Below are 15,077 nucleotides of genomic sequence, written 5' to 3'. Positions count from 1 at the left end.
TAACTGACTATATTTTAAAAAATTTTATATTGCACATACGATCTATTTACCCAGTTTTTATTTTAATTGTCCCTGAAATAAAAATGTTTGTATGCATGATCAGCCAACTATAGTCTTTCTTTCATCATTCTAAACCACCACATCAAGGGTAACACGTACACACTCATTATCTGTGTACAATGATATTTATTAAATCACAACAAAAGCCTTCCATTAACCTTTAAGCATATTTTTAGCTGATGAAAATAGAAATAGATAAGTAAAGTATAATGAGCACCTCTGGCTTAAGCGCATGCACCACATTTTAGGAAACTCTGATTTTGTCTTTTCCCTCAGCACTTAGTGCTGGGATTTTATGATACATTTATGGTATTTTGGCTTTGGAGAAAGGTTAATTGCAGCCACATAAAGGAAATGATGCATTACTAGCTTACTAATGCCATCACTCAGATTCTTACAAGATGAGAAGAAGACAGATCTTCCGCAATGGATAGAAAAACAATAATTCTCCCGAAAGTATCCATGAGTCAGCAAGGCAAGCTTCAGGAAAAATAACGGCTCAGATTTCATTTTAAATTAGATCATGAACTTTTCTAAAGTGTGTTTATTTCTACCACAAAATATAGAATATCCTTTGTGAAAATTTTGGCCCAAAAGGTACAGTAATTTTGAGCACTGTCTTTATCTAAGCTAGTAGTCATTCTAGTATTTAGCAACCCTTCTACTAGAAACTTCTGTTGAAATGTTTATGTGTTGTATTTTTTATTTAATTTATGCCTGACCTCATTCCCCAAGCTTTAGTTATGGTAAAGGGGACTTATTAGCATTGTATAGAAGTAAGCTTTTTGACAATAATAATATCAACTCTTTCATTGCCTTTACAAATTCACATATGTCAGATTTGTCAATGTGCACAATTCTGCCCTAGCGTTTTTTAAGGTCTTAAATTAATGATAGAAAGACCAGAAAAAGACCTAGGGCAAGGGAACTATATCACTTCTGGCTTGGAGCCAGCTGACATCTTTAGATGCATAGGGATGGATAACCCAATTCTGAGGATAAATTAGTAAATAACTGATATTTGCAGCATATTGAGTTTGACAAATATAATGATGTTCCTGGTGCTCCCTCTACTTTATGATTCATGGTGGATGATCAGATAAGAATGTGGATTGCAAAAAGCATACGGTCAAAGACAAGTGAGCCTGACTTGATGTAATTAAACCATCTATAGGGACAGATGCTTATGATAGTAATTCACATTCACTGAAAAGTGCCTATAGGTTTGGCATTTTAATGCCCTGGTTTTCTCTCACCAGCAGGCATTAGTTACTCATTCTGTCATCTATTAAAGATTTATACTGACTATAAAGTCAACCCACATCCAATCATTCTTCCCAACATGTGTATTGCCCTATAGTTTGTATTATTGGCCTTTGGAACTTTATATAGCCAAATATACTATAATACATATAATGTGATATTTAAATAATTATATTTTTTTACAGTCACTGTATCTGTTTTTTATTACAAGGCATATGGGGCTACTGGTTCCTGTATCTGCATTAAATGGAATCATTTGGTAGATGCAGTTATAGCTGAGCTAACCTTTTACCAGGGAGATTGGATTTCTGTTCTTCTTCTCTGTACCACCCACAAACAAACACACATTCTGAAACACCATGTTTTTATCTGTAGCAGCTGCTTTTAAGGAAATATATAAACTGGCACAAGAAAGCTTCGTTGTATCAACTGTGTCAGCATCATTTATCAAACGTTTTGCTCCATATATCACGTGAATGACAAACAATGCCTGTGAAGCTCTACACAACATTCTGGCACTGTATGAACAAAGGGTAATTAATAAATGAAACAAGAAAAATGCAGAAAAACATCACAGGAGTATCTATATTTTTATCATGCTGCTGATTTCTGTATTTGGGCATTAGGAACTCCTATCAGTGTCAGCAGATCTTATTTTAATTGCTAGAAAAACAGAAATGTATCTAAAATCGAATAAAACAGCCTTTAAGCAGACAACGTTGTTAGAGAGGAAATACTTGTGGAATGATTTCCTTTTTCTTTGCTCTTTATCTATTCATTAAATGATTGTTTGCAGTATAGGTAATTACCCACTGAAGATGATTAAACATTATACAATAAAAGTAAATAACACTTCACATTTTTTGTCAAAATAGACCCTTTTTTTTTTCGTTTTAATTTTTGTGCTATAAACATTCAAAATGCCTTATACCTCTATCTGCTTACATTGGTTACTGTCCATTTAAAGCTAAGCATGCATACAAATTAACAAATGCTTCCAAGGAAGCTACAGCGCTGCTAAGGCACCATAACCATCTGGCCGAGGGTCACTGCTGTAATATGTTGTGTGAAGCACTAAGCAAACTGTGCAGATTTCCTCTATACTGTGTAATGAGTGTAAACATTTCCCTCTCCCTGCATTATCCTTACACCAGTACATCCAATACACAAATACAGGGATATAAACCCATAGATGAGAATGACTCTTAAGAATGGCTCTCCATGTACCTGTATTACTTTTATCTGCAGGATGGTCCCTGTCAGCTGATATGAGCATGCTCATTGGCACTGCCCAAATGCTATATAGAAAGACGAAGCTAAATGCAAAGTATATGAGCATTACAATATATAGGACAAAGCCACCAGGACACATGTCATCTATTTAGAGCCTATGAATAAATGGAGAGTTTTTCAATTCAGCAAAAAAAAAAGTTATCTCATGGTTTATCATGTAAAAAGTCATGGATGAGATTTAATCTGAGAGGCAAATCAATTCAAACTTATCTCACAGTTTATGGGAAAACGATATTGAAGTCTATGGGAAAAAACTCGTACTGAATTCGAAGAAATGTTCTCTTCAAATTGAATCTCATTCATGAGTTTTCACATGATAAACCGTGAGATAACTTTTTCTCGCTGAATTTAATCTGGCCCAATATCTTAGAGTTAGGATGTCACATTTTGCACCAGTGTCCCAAATCCAGATGCAGAATACACAAATCAAGAGCAATGGCATGTGAAGTTAGGCAAAGAGCTATCCATTATCCATTATGTCCCAGTGGAAATGGTACATCTTATTCATCATTTTTGAACATATGCAGAAAAGTTCTCAAGAGTCTCAGTGTCTAAAACTCTTTAGTTACAAATGTGTTTCTGTTTCATATTACATATATAAAGGCATGAATTTCAAATCTGCTGCTCTCTATTTAACAATAAATTACCATTCTGCACAGGGATGCATTTCAGTGGCGTGACTAATGGCGTGACTTATAATGGGAAACACCTACAGTAAATCAATGAATAAACCAAGATAAGACTAACAGATTATTAGAATTAGCTCCTTAAAAACCAGTTGAGTTCAGAATAATAGCAGTCCAACATCACTGTTTTTGGTAGAAATTATACTTTGATTCTGTGTAATTGAATCATTAATTGTGGTGTGATCCAAATAATAGCAGTGTTCAAAATAATAATAGCTTGTTCCAAATAATAACAGTGTGGAGTTCAATTAATGGTTAATCATTCTGTGAAAAAAGCAGGTGTTAATTACGGCCCTTATTTAAGGAAGGAAGGAAGGAAGGCAGCAAATGATGTGCATTCTGGTTATAGTGAATTTCTCTCTGAAAATGGTTGTTCTAAACATTGTTCAGAAGAACAACGTACTTTACAAGTTGATTGGAGAGGGGAAAACATATAAAGTGCATAAAATGATAGGCTGCTCAGCAGACCAATAAGATTGATGTTATGGAGTGGCCAGCCCAATCCCCGGATCTTAATCCAATAGTAAACTGGTGGGGTGACATCAAAAATGTTATTTTGGAGGAAAAAAACAAGGAATGCAGAAGAATTGTGGAATGTAACAGGTGCCAGAAGTTGCTTGACTCCATGAAACACAGATGTGCAGCAAAAACACTGCTTCTACAGCTAAATATTAGTTCAGAGATTGAAAGGAAAGCAAAATCTTGAAACATTTTTCAGTCTATAAAGTAAATGTTTGAGTTTATAAAGAGAAATGCAGACACTAATTCTTTGGAGCAGCCTAATATTCTCTTTTCTTTACTCTCTCTAAAGGAATAATACAAATGTGATTTTTTTATTCACGTTTTGATTTGGAATAGCATGTGCAGTGTTCCCAATGCATCTGTGTGTATGAAAATAAAAGCTATTGTAAGGATTTTAAGCTTTATTCAAATTTTTTTCATTCTTGCTCCAGGTCTAGTAACTCATAGCAACCGACTGGTTGTTTGTATTTGAACAGGTTTTTTGTAATTGCTACCTGCTGACTTTCTGCTACGATTAACCAGACCTGGTGCAGACTTTTTGAATGATATTACATTTCCCTTACTTCTGTTTCTTTCCTGGAAAAGCACAGATTTTTTTTTCTCACCCAGTCATGCAGTAGAGGAAGTTATGCTTTGCCTGCTACATAATAGGGTGAGACAGAGAAACATTGCTCTTGTACATGCCATGGTTGGGTTGGCATGAACCTTATTCATAGGAGGAAAGGAAAGATATTGTGCAGCCTGCTGCTAAAGACAAAGACAGCCCTGTGATTACCTTACTGTATGTCTCTAAGCAGAAAGTAACTAAAGGGCTTTTTGTATGTACAATACCGTAGCCAAGTTAGTAAACATAATTGATTTGCTGTGGTATTCAGTAAAATAGACACAACAACGTGCCTCATCCTTATACAGAATCTATGTTTGCCATGAGCACAAATTGGTGATGAGAGTGGATAGTTGTAAAGGAACTGCATTGCCACACACCCTTAACAAATGGACTGCAAATGTACTTTTAAAACAATAAAATACAATGCAATGCTCTTTTGTAAGGAAGAAAGCTTCCCCTCCACTGTATGTGGAATGGCAGTAGAAGAGACTAGAAAATTAGAAGAGGTCACTCACATAAATACATAATACTAATAGTAATTATTGGAAAATGTCTTTCTTAAAATCTTTACCCCTCATAGATCGCCAAGATGACTAACAATGTAAAAGATTCACTTCATTTGATGCCAGGTCATATTGTATAAGATCTATGTTGGGCTTTCTATTACAGTATTTTTACAGAAAGTAACCTGCTAAAGACCTGTCATGTCTTAATATGATATATGTTTATATTCATGCACAACCCCCCTTCCTCCCACATTCTTGCCTTTTGTACCCGTTCCCTGTACTTTTAAAACTGAAAATAAAGAATATTGAAAAAAAAGTTGCTATAAGTTAAAAGATTCGAAAATAAGTTAAGATTGGGATACTTAAAAAAAAACATAATATGTATATACCTGTATATATACAATATAAATATGACAGTGCCATCAAGGCACTGATAATCTCTATTCTGATATATAACTTGTACTATAGGCAGCCAGCTGGTGCACTTGCATTCTCATCTGCCCTTGGTACTGAAAGGTCAGCCAAACGGACATCTCATTTGTTGCTAGCTCTTGGGAGCCTAAAGGGTAGCCAAATTAAATACTTAAATACTTCTACCTGCCTATTATCTATAAGCATTAAAACAATAAAGCTAGCAGACAATGCAAACAATATTTTACATGATTAGAATCAGGGGGCCCTCTTATATGAACCACATTGGCCACAAGCCAAGAAATACTATCTAAGCTCCTGTGATATTCTGCAGCACACAGTGAAACATTTTTGTAATCAGCAAAAACTTAATCCTGAACAGATTGTGGTTTCCATTCAAGCTGCATGCCGACAGCGGGGTCAAAGGAAAACATCTGACATACCTTTGCATTGATTCGTGTTTTTGTCAAGAATTGCCTTTGTCGATACAATTTTTCCATACCTAAAAGAGAAAAACAACAAAAGCAATTATTTTTTCAGTCTCACTCCGTTCAGTGTAAAATATGCACAGGCCGCATTTGAATTTCAGAATGTGACCAGAATTAATATATATTCGGAAGAAATGCTAATTTTTATTCTCTGCCGTGGTATATGGTAATTAAGGCAGAATATATTTTATATTAAAACCATTCTGGTATTAAGACGCTATAACAAAGCTCTGCAAAAATATCCCTCTTTATGCTGTTTGTCAGGGGGTCCAGTCACAAAACTATAAAAACAGATTGCTGCAGTTTTTTTCAAACTCTGAGCTGCTTCTATCAAAATAAACAAAGAAATATTAATATACACGCACACAAAAAGAGAAACGAGAGGAAAAAATATAAACCTTGACAAAATACTTTAGGGTTTTTCCAACACAGAACTCCATACAAGTGAAACAGTTGTCCAAATTGTCCAGCCTCCCAGTAACTTGCATTGCATTTATTTAATTTGCTGCTTGCTAATTTGCTTGGACTTGGATTTTGTGAGGTGTTAGTGCTTAGTGCTACTGCTGAGCTCTAACATCCCTTAGCACCGACTGGATTTAGGACGAATCTGAATTATTGATTCAGTTTAAACTGTCTATAAAAACTGATGAGTTGTTTTAAAAGAGGAGCAACTTCATTACATTGTTTAGTCAACGCAGTATAAACATGTACATACTGTATGTAATTATCTTGCATAAGAGATTCACAAACTCATGCCATAAAATTAGTTTTCTATACCTTAAAGGAGAAGGAAAGCTCCAAGACAGTTTATTGCCAACAGATTAGCCACAATAATGCAAGCTAGAACGCTATATTTATTCTGCAGAATGCTTTACTATACCTGAGTAAACAGCTCTAGACACTGCCTCTGTTTGTTTAGGATAGACGCTGCCATATAAGCTTGGTGTGACATCACTTCCTGCCTGAGTCTCTCCCTGCTCACTTACAGCTCTAAACTCAGATTACAGCAGGGATGGGAGGGGGAGAGGAACAAACTGAGCATGCTCAAGCCCTGCCCTGGACGTTTAAACTGAAAACAGGAAGTCAGATACAGAAGCCCATGTGTACACAATAAAAGGAAAGAAATGCTGTGTTTCTTTGGACAGAGGACTCAGAGCAGCATTACTTTGATGGTTTACTGGTGTATTTATATAGACCTTTCTGATAAAGCTTACTTCATTTTAGCATTTCCTTCTCCTTAAAATTATTATTTGGTAATATGAGTTCTCTTTAACTTCTGGATCTGTAGCTATTGTTGAACTACAAATGCTACAGTAGAATGCGTATGTGTTTGATTATGAGATACACTACAAGAAAGGAATCATAGCTTTCACACTTTGGAAATAAAAGTGCAATATATTCTTTTTTGCTGTTGAAAAAAAACCCAACACATTCTGTTCATTAGGTTTTCAATAACATGCTCTGTAAAGTCAGCATATTGATTTGGTCTTGTCAGGCCAGATTCACTTTAGTAATGAGCAGTCAGTGTGGTCACTCAGTATTCTTGTCCATGTTAGAGCTGAACTAAATGGTTTTCATAGCCCTTCCAGGTTTCCTTCAGTCCTAAATCCTGTACCTTATTGTTGCTAATTCAGTCAAATATCGATCATGGATTTTCTATGCGTGTGGTTTCAAATATCTTTAAAGGAACACATTAGCAAGTCAGACTCATGCCATGGATCAGTTGGCAGACTCATGTGGCCTAAAGATGCTCTTCAAAAGAGCTACAAAGTCTCTACCATTCATAACTTGGTCTTATACAAAGCTCTTTCATACAAAGAATTTTCTTATCACTGTACATTAACTTTGAGATTTCCTGGTAGACTTGTGTAATGTCAACGCATCCATCTTAAAGGTTTGACTAAGGTGGAACCACAAATTATAGTGGAGATTTGGTTTTGTTGTTTGTTTCAATTAAATGATATATTCATTGGACAATATCTTAAGGCTTAACCTTAAATTGTTACTTTAACACAACACAGTCAAAGCTGCATTTAATGGCAATTTTTTTTATAGATTCTAGTGTAGATTTGGAGGCACATTTATCAAGGGTCAAATTTCAAATTCATGTGAGTTTTTTTAAACTCCCTCAAATTCAAATGAATTCAAAATTCGACTTGGGGAGATTTATTAATAAAATCAAATTGTTATGACTTGATCGAATTTTACCGAGCCGAAAACTAAAATTGACTTTGATTTGAATTTAAAAAACTTGATTCAAGTTTTTTTCTCCGAATGTCAGGAAGGCTACAAACATCACCAAACTGATCCCTGGACCTCTCCCATTGACTTATGCAGTAATTTGGCAGGTTTTAGGTGGTGATTAGTCGATTTTGAGTTCTTAAAGAGCCAGAGTATGATAAATCTTTTAAATTCAAATTCAAATTAAAACTCAAATCCAGTTTGGATAAATCACAATTCGAATTTGAGAGTTTTGACCAAAAAATAAATTAGAAGATTCGAATTCTCACTTCAACCCTTAATAAATCTGCCCCTTAAAGTCAGCATTGGTCAGCATTGATGAAGGTCAGCATTGATGAACAGGCTACCTACAGCAATTTATGCTGATCGGAGCCCCAGGCGGGGGTGTGAGGTAAATATATACAATCACTTGGGGGTAACTAATTTTTGGCACCCCAAGTAAATACAGCCTTTAAGTTAACCCCCAAGTAAATACAACCTTTAAGTTAACTTTTAATATGTTATAGAATGGCTAATTCTAGACAACTTTTTAATTGGCCTTCATTTTTTCTTTCAAATAGTTTTTTAATGGTTTGCCTTCTTTTTCTGACTTTTTACACTGACCCCATTTAAAGAATATCACCCTCTACATCATACTTAAAGTTAATTTAAAGATGAACACCCCCTTTAATCATGTATAAAATAGTTAACCCCTTAAAATGGAAGTAGAAGTTGTTAGATAGGGGGACACTACATTGACAGTCATGGGTTCCTCCATTGCACTTTTCCCCATATTTGGATTTCTGGTTTTCGCAACTGACCTGTTTCTTAGACTTGTTTGCCTGCCCCTTAGCCTCTTGCCTTAATTTTCTGCCTGCTACTTGTACCATATATTTGCTATTATCTGTCTTTCATTAAATCATTCTTCAAATTGCACTTTTCTCTTTGTTTAGTCATGGCTATTCCTGGTTATTCAGCACATAGGCTTCTACTAGTTAATTCAGCTAGCCATTTTGATAAAGCATTTTTAAGGGGTTTTTTTAAGATTTTTTTTTTTTTACTCCTTAGAACATATTGGGGGTTATATAGTAAAAGGCACTAAGTTTGCCCATGGGCAGTAACCCATAGCAACCAATCAGCAGGTAGCATTAACTGGTCACCTGTTTAAAAGCAGCCATCTTAATGGTTGCTATAGGTTACTGCTCTTGGGCAAACGTAGTGCTTTTTATTACATTTGGGGGATTAACCTTAATGTGACTGATAAAATACTCTTCTATATGTATTACTTTCGCAACTTCCCCAGAACTGGATTGTGCCAAAAGGGAAATTACATTTGAATTGGCCACTGTCCAAATAATACAGGACATCATTAACCTTTCTGCTTCAATCCCAGTCAATGAAAACATTATCAATAATTCTATTTAGCTTATTCCAGGTAACGTTTTGGTCAATTAAACCATCTCTTACATTACTCTGAAGATGTTGATATAAGCAACATGCCTCTTAGTCTCAGTATATTTAATTGTATTCTTCCTGCATTATCGGCGCTTCTTAACTGGTTCATTGGCAAACGGACAATAATTGTAAAATACCTGGGACTGTACCAAGAGTTCACTTTAACAAACATTCTTTGTGCTAGTGATTGTTCATGCATGGGGTAGTGAAGCTTTTTAATCTTTATGCGATAACTTGCCTGGAGTTGAACCAGGGACCTGGTGTTTCTGTGCTGTCAGAATTGCCACTGCTTTTTGCAGGAAGACAGCTAAGGCCCACTCCTTGTTTCACCTGTAGCCAATCTGGCCACATGTGATTTGTGTAAGCCATTTGACTGGAGCTTAGTGATGTCATTTTTGTCACATAACTCACTTAAACTTGTGTATTATAATAAATAAAGTATCCCTTGTTGGAAAATATGAGGATATTAGAAGTAACCTCAGAGTTCTATGACCTCTATAAAAGCACTCAGCCTTAGGCCTCGTGCTTTTATTTGGTCATGGAACTCCTATGTGACTTATACTATCCTTATATTTTACAATAGGGGGTACTTTTTTCTTTATATTATCTAAACATATAGGTAGTATAGTTCCTATTGCCTTTAATGTGGAAAGATGTTTAACATATTAATCCCTTAGAAAACTAAAACCAAAACACAGCATTAGTGATGAGCGAATCTGTCTCGTTTAACTTCACCGAAAAACTTGTGAATCTCCAAAAAAATTTGTGAAAACGCATTGAATCAGCGTAAAAGTTTTTGTTTACACGAGTCAATTATTTACACGCACAACAATTTTTTATCACTCCAAAATGTATTAAAGTCATTGGGTGTTTTTTCTTATGGTGACTATTTTGTCTCAGCGACAATTTTGTCCTGTCGACTTTTTTGTCCAAATGCATTAAAGTCAATGGGCATGGCAACTTTTTGTCTCTGCGACAATTTTTTTTGCAGTTTTGCAAAACAATTTGCAGGTGGCAAAGTGTGGAAATTCACAGCAAATCCACACCTGACAAATACATTTGCTCATCACTATACAATATTTTACAATGCTTACCATTTGGCACAAACATAGAAATGCTGTGGAGCTACTGTATGTTAGGACACACACTGAATTATTTTTTATACCAAATATCACTTGATGCTAGATAAGAAAAGCCACTTGATTCTACCTATGTTACTGCTAATTGCTTTATTACCTTGCTTTAGGAATATGCATTGCACATGCATAATATACTATATGATGAATCTAGAATTTGATAGAATCCCGAACCCTTCAAAAAAGATTTGGCCAAATACCAAACTGAATCTAAATCTTAATTTGCATATGTAAATTAGGGAAATGAGGAGCAAAAGAGAATGTGGTTGAAAAAGGTTTTTACTTTCTTGCTGTATGATGAAAAGTCACATGATTTTTATGATTCAGATTTGATTCAGCCTGGCACTTGGATTCGTCCAAATCGTTGAACCTGCTGAAAAGGGCAGAATCCTAGATTTAGTGCATCCCTTATATGATTGTATTACATATCTTGCAGCAGTCTTAACTGTGAAACTTTATGATCTAGTTCTTTGGACATCAGTATAATAGATGTACAATAGACAAAGATTGAACCGATACTCAGCAAGGTAGTATTTACAAGCATTGTCCAAAGTAAAAGGGAGCCATTGATACTTAGATGCAGGTTAAAACAAAATGGATCCTTAAAATGATGCATTAATGTGTTAAATTACATTGCCAACTTGCTAACTGTTCATTTTATTCAAGACTCTACAGTTTCCACCTTTCTATCTTCCACAACTGTGGCAACTAAATTTGTTGATTTATGATTTTTTTTTTCAGATTACAAAAAAAGGTAATTTATAATCCCAACTATTCTGAAATTTTCATAATAAAAAGAATCTGAAAAGGATGAATCGCAATCATGTTGTCGCAGAAAAAACAAAATTGTGGGGGAAAATCCATTTTATTAATTTGCTGGAATTCTGAAGATACACTCTAATGTCTATGGCATGTCAGCAAATTTTAGGTCAAGGGTGTCCAAAAGGTAGATCGGGAAACCAGTAGACCTTTAGCTGGCGATCAGTAGATCTCAAGACACTGTCTCAAGACAAACAGCTTGTCTTAATCACCCTTCTGTTTCATGTTTTCATTCAGATATTCAGTTAAGTTTGCATAAGAAATAATTGTTAGTTAAATACAGGAATATTCATTTTCTCATAAATCAATATCTAAGTAATATTTTCCATGGAACAGAATTCTGACATGGATATTGCTTTTATGGATGTAGATCATAATGGCACCACATCACTAAAAGTAGACATTGCATCAGTAAAGAATGGGCACTCCTGTTTTAGGTGGAGCTATTTTTATTTTTAAGAAATATCAGTATAAGTCAAATGATAACTGAAAAGTTGGCATAAGGGTTTTTTGCCACAATTTTTTAAAAAAGTAAGACTGCAAATATTATAAATTTTGTTGGCAAGTGTCTTTTGGCTTTGGCTTTTCTAATATTGGTTGCTAATTGTTCAATCCCACAGCAGTCCTCAAAAACAGCTGCAGGTTAACAATATCCTCCAAGATAGAGGGTGATTTTTTTTGTTTGGGGAGGCTAATGGTGGTCATTTCATGCCAGTTTCTTTGAGACCCAGACAGCAACAAAAGCAAAATAAAGCAACCATACCTCTCAAACTTACTTATACAAAGCTTGGCTGTGGGGAGAGGCATGAATGTGTTCTTTGTAGTGATAGTTGTTAGTAGGGAGGGTAATGAGAACCTTGCTAGAGCCATCTGACACCTACAAAAATTAGTTGTTCGTAGGGGGGTTTAGGTTCAGAGTTGGACTGGGGGGGGGTCAGGGCCACCAGGGCTTACATATGAGGGCCCCCTGCCGCTCCCCCCACTGCCCCAGTCGCCGGGCTCTCTGTCCCTCTCCCCCCTGCCGGCACGTACCTACTTCACGTATCGTGCCTTCCTTCATGATTGGGTGGGGGGAGGGGAGGTCAGGAGCGCAGGCTATGTCTGGGGGGTCTGGGACGTTGGTGCCCACAAGAGCTTGGGCCCACCTTGTTTTTACCCGGTGTCCGCCGACCCAGTCTGATGCTGTATAGATTACCTTCCTACAGCCATCTGACACCTAAAAAAAAAGTTGTTAGTGGGAGGGGGAAAGAGTACATTGCTACAACCATCTGACACCTGCAAAAAAGAAGTTGCTGATGGGGGGAGGGGTTACAGAGTACCTTGCTACAGTCATCTGACATCTACAAAAAGTTGTTAGTGGGGGGGTATAGAGTGCCTTGCTACAGCCATCTGACACCTACAAAAAAGAAGCTGCCAGTGGGGAGTGTACCTTGCTACATCCACTATCTACAAAAAAGACCTAAAATCTTGTAATATTCTTACTTAAACTGTTATTGCATTGCAAATTTTAATTGCGCATTGAGAATTTTAATTGTGCAATGCCCACTTTAAAGAAGTGCTTGAAGGTGTCGCAATCTTCTGGAGCAAACATAACATATTCTTCAGTAAGAAGTTTTATTACATTCACTGCACACTGGTGCAAACCTTCTTTCAACTTTTAATACATTCCACCATAAGTCTTGCTACAGCTATGCAGGTATGAAACAAGGTGAGAGTTGCTGGATACTCTGAGACTAACCGATGGGCGAGAGGGCCCTGCAGCACAGTCAGTCTTTCATGGTTTATTTTCATTCTTTGGAATCAGGTATATTTGATTATACACCTTTATGTTGCATGTGTTAATAATCTAAAGACATGCACAGTATCCCACTTCACACATTTATTTGAGCAAAATCACCACTAACAATATATATAACATTAAATAATTGAAAAAATCACATGAAAGCATTCCCCCATATCACACCACAAGGGAGTGTTTCCCCTCCGTCTGCATACCTCATGTCAGGCACTCCCTATACACCTCCTCTGATGAAGCACCCAATAGAATGAAATGCGTTAGGAGGAGGTGGTATGCAGAGGAGGGGTAGGGGGAATGTTTTCGTGTATGTTTTTTTGTTAAATGTATGTTGTTTTGTTTTGCACAAATAGATGTTTGAAATGAGATACTGTGAATGTCTTTAGATCATTAAGATGTGTAACATTGTGTTGGACCTGTGCACAGTGCTCACTGGTAGATAGCATATACCCTAATGGTTAATAGGGAACCTTTATGTTACCCCAACTGGATGAACTTAGTGAAAAAAACAGGGGTAATATTTTCCTTTAAAATGTACTTCACCTATTTAGAATTGTATTAGTGCACAAATAGTCTGCACAGCACTTTAACATCATTTTCTTATACTAATTCTAATTATCTGCAGTGTTACGTAAACATATACATAAACAACATACATTTTTTGTCAGTATTAGCCAAGCTTTTTTTCTATATATGAGCTCCAAAAATTATGTTTACAGCATCTGTTTTACTCTGCAGCAATTGTGGGAGTCACTTGAGAATATTAAGCAATTCAAAGTCACTCTCCAAATGCCTGTAATTTTCATCCTTCAACTGGAATCAGACTAACATCTGCAATATTATAGGAAGTATGCAGTGCCCTTCAACCATGGCTCTTTTCTTGCACAACAGCAATTCACCCACTCAAAGGTAATCCTAGTTGAACAAGCCTTGCTGCTTTCTGAAGAGAGATGGTTAATGCATCTATAGATAAGGGGTTGCTAAGTATTTGAAGTGTCTGTACTTGATGAAAGCTGGGTTACTCAGTCTATTTTATTTTGTAAACGTGTATGCGAATAAATGATTAGCATGGACATAAAAGACATGGAGGCCTATTTGTCACAATTCAAATGAATAATATTTTAATGGGCAAACAAGCTCAAAAAAGAATCGGAAAATTATAGAACATTATATTACATTTTGCCTAGGACAGCTCCTATTGACTTCAACGTGACCTTGCAAGCTTTTGGGTGCCAACGTTTTTCATAAATATTGAAACTTTGTGTTTTTCAAAGTATTTATGATTTTGGTGAGAAGAAAATGCAAACATTGATAAATAACCCTCTAACTCTTGAGGGGTGTATTTATCAACATTCCTTTTTTTTCTAATAGAATTCCTTATTTTATTTATTTTTCAAGTGCTAGCACCCAGGCAATTGTTCTCCAGTGATGAGTGTTCCTTTCTGGTCCATAAGAACATCTTATTTATTTATTATTTATGAAAAACGTTGGCACCTGAAAGCTTATGTACACAGAACTGTACAGCAGAACAGTACATTAATAGAACAAACAGGGGTCATATACAGTATATATATATATATATATATATATATATATATATATATATATATATATATATATATATATATATATATATATATATATATGTATATATTAAAAAAAATACAAATAAATACAAAGAGACAAGAGGAACAGGATCCCTACACTGATTGATAACAAATGGGGATGGTCTAAGTTTCTTAAACATTAATTTCTGTATTTTCAGCTTTAAGGTGGCCAATAACTACATCTACTGTACATATGTTTTACCATTTTA

General features: G+C 35.6%; 1 protein-coding gene across 4 annotated transcripts in view; it reads right to left on the bottom strand.

Annotated features, from left to right (window-relative positions):
- The window catches only part of LOC108719962 (RNA-binding motif, single-stranded-interacting protein 3), a 366,958-nt gene that overhangs the window by 217,080 nt on the left and 134,801 nt on the right, over positions 1-15,077 (bottom strand). For all 4 annotated transcript variants that reach the window (XM_018269295.2, XM_041567533.1, XM_018269296.2 and 1 more), the window contains exon 3: positions 5,792-5,850. In XM_018269295.2, the coding sequence (XP_018124784.1) occupies positions 5,792-5,850 (59 nt within the window). The remainder of the gene's footprint in view (positions 1-5,791; positions 5,851-15,077) is intronic.

Source organism: Xenopus laevis, chromosome 6S (genome assembly GCF_017654675.1).
Source record: "Xenopus laevis strain J_2021 chromosome 6S, Xenopus_laevis_v10.1, whole genome shotgun sequence".
Lineage (NCBI taxonomy): Eukaryota > Metazoa > Chordata > Amphibia > Anura > Pipidae > Xenopus > Xenopus laevis.
Note: the sequence above shows the minus strand (reverse complement) of the source record. Positions and strands in the feature narration are given on the sequence as shown.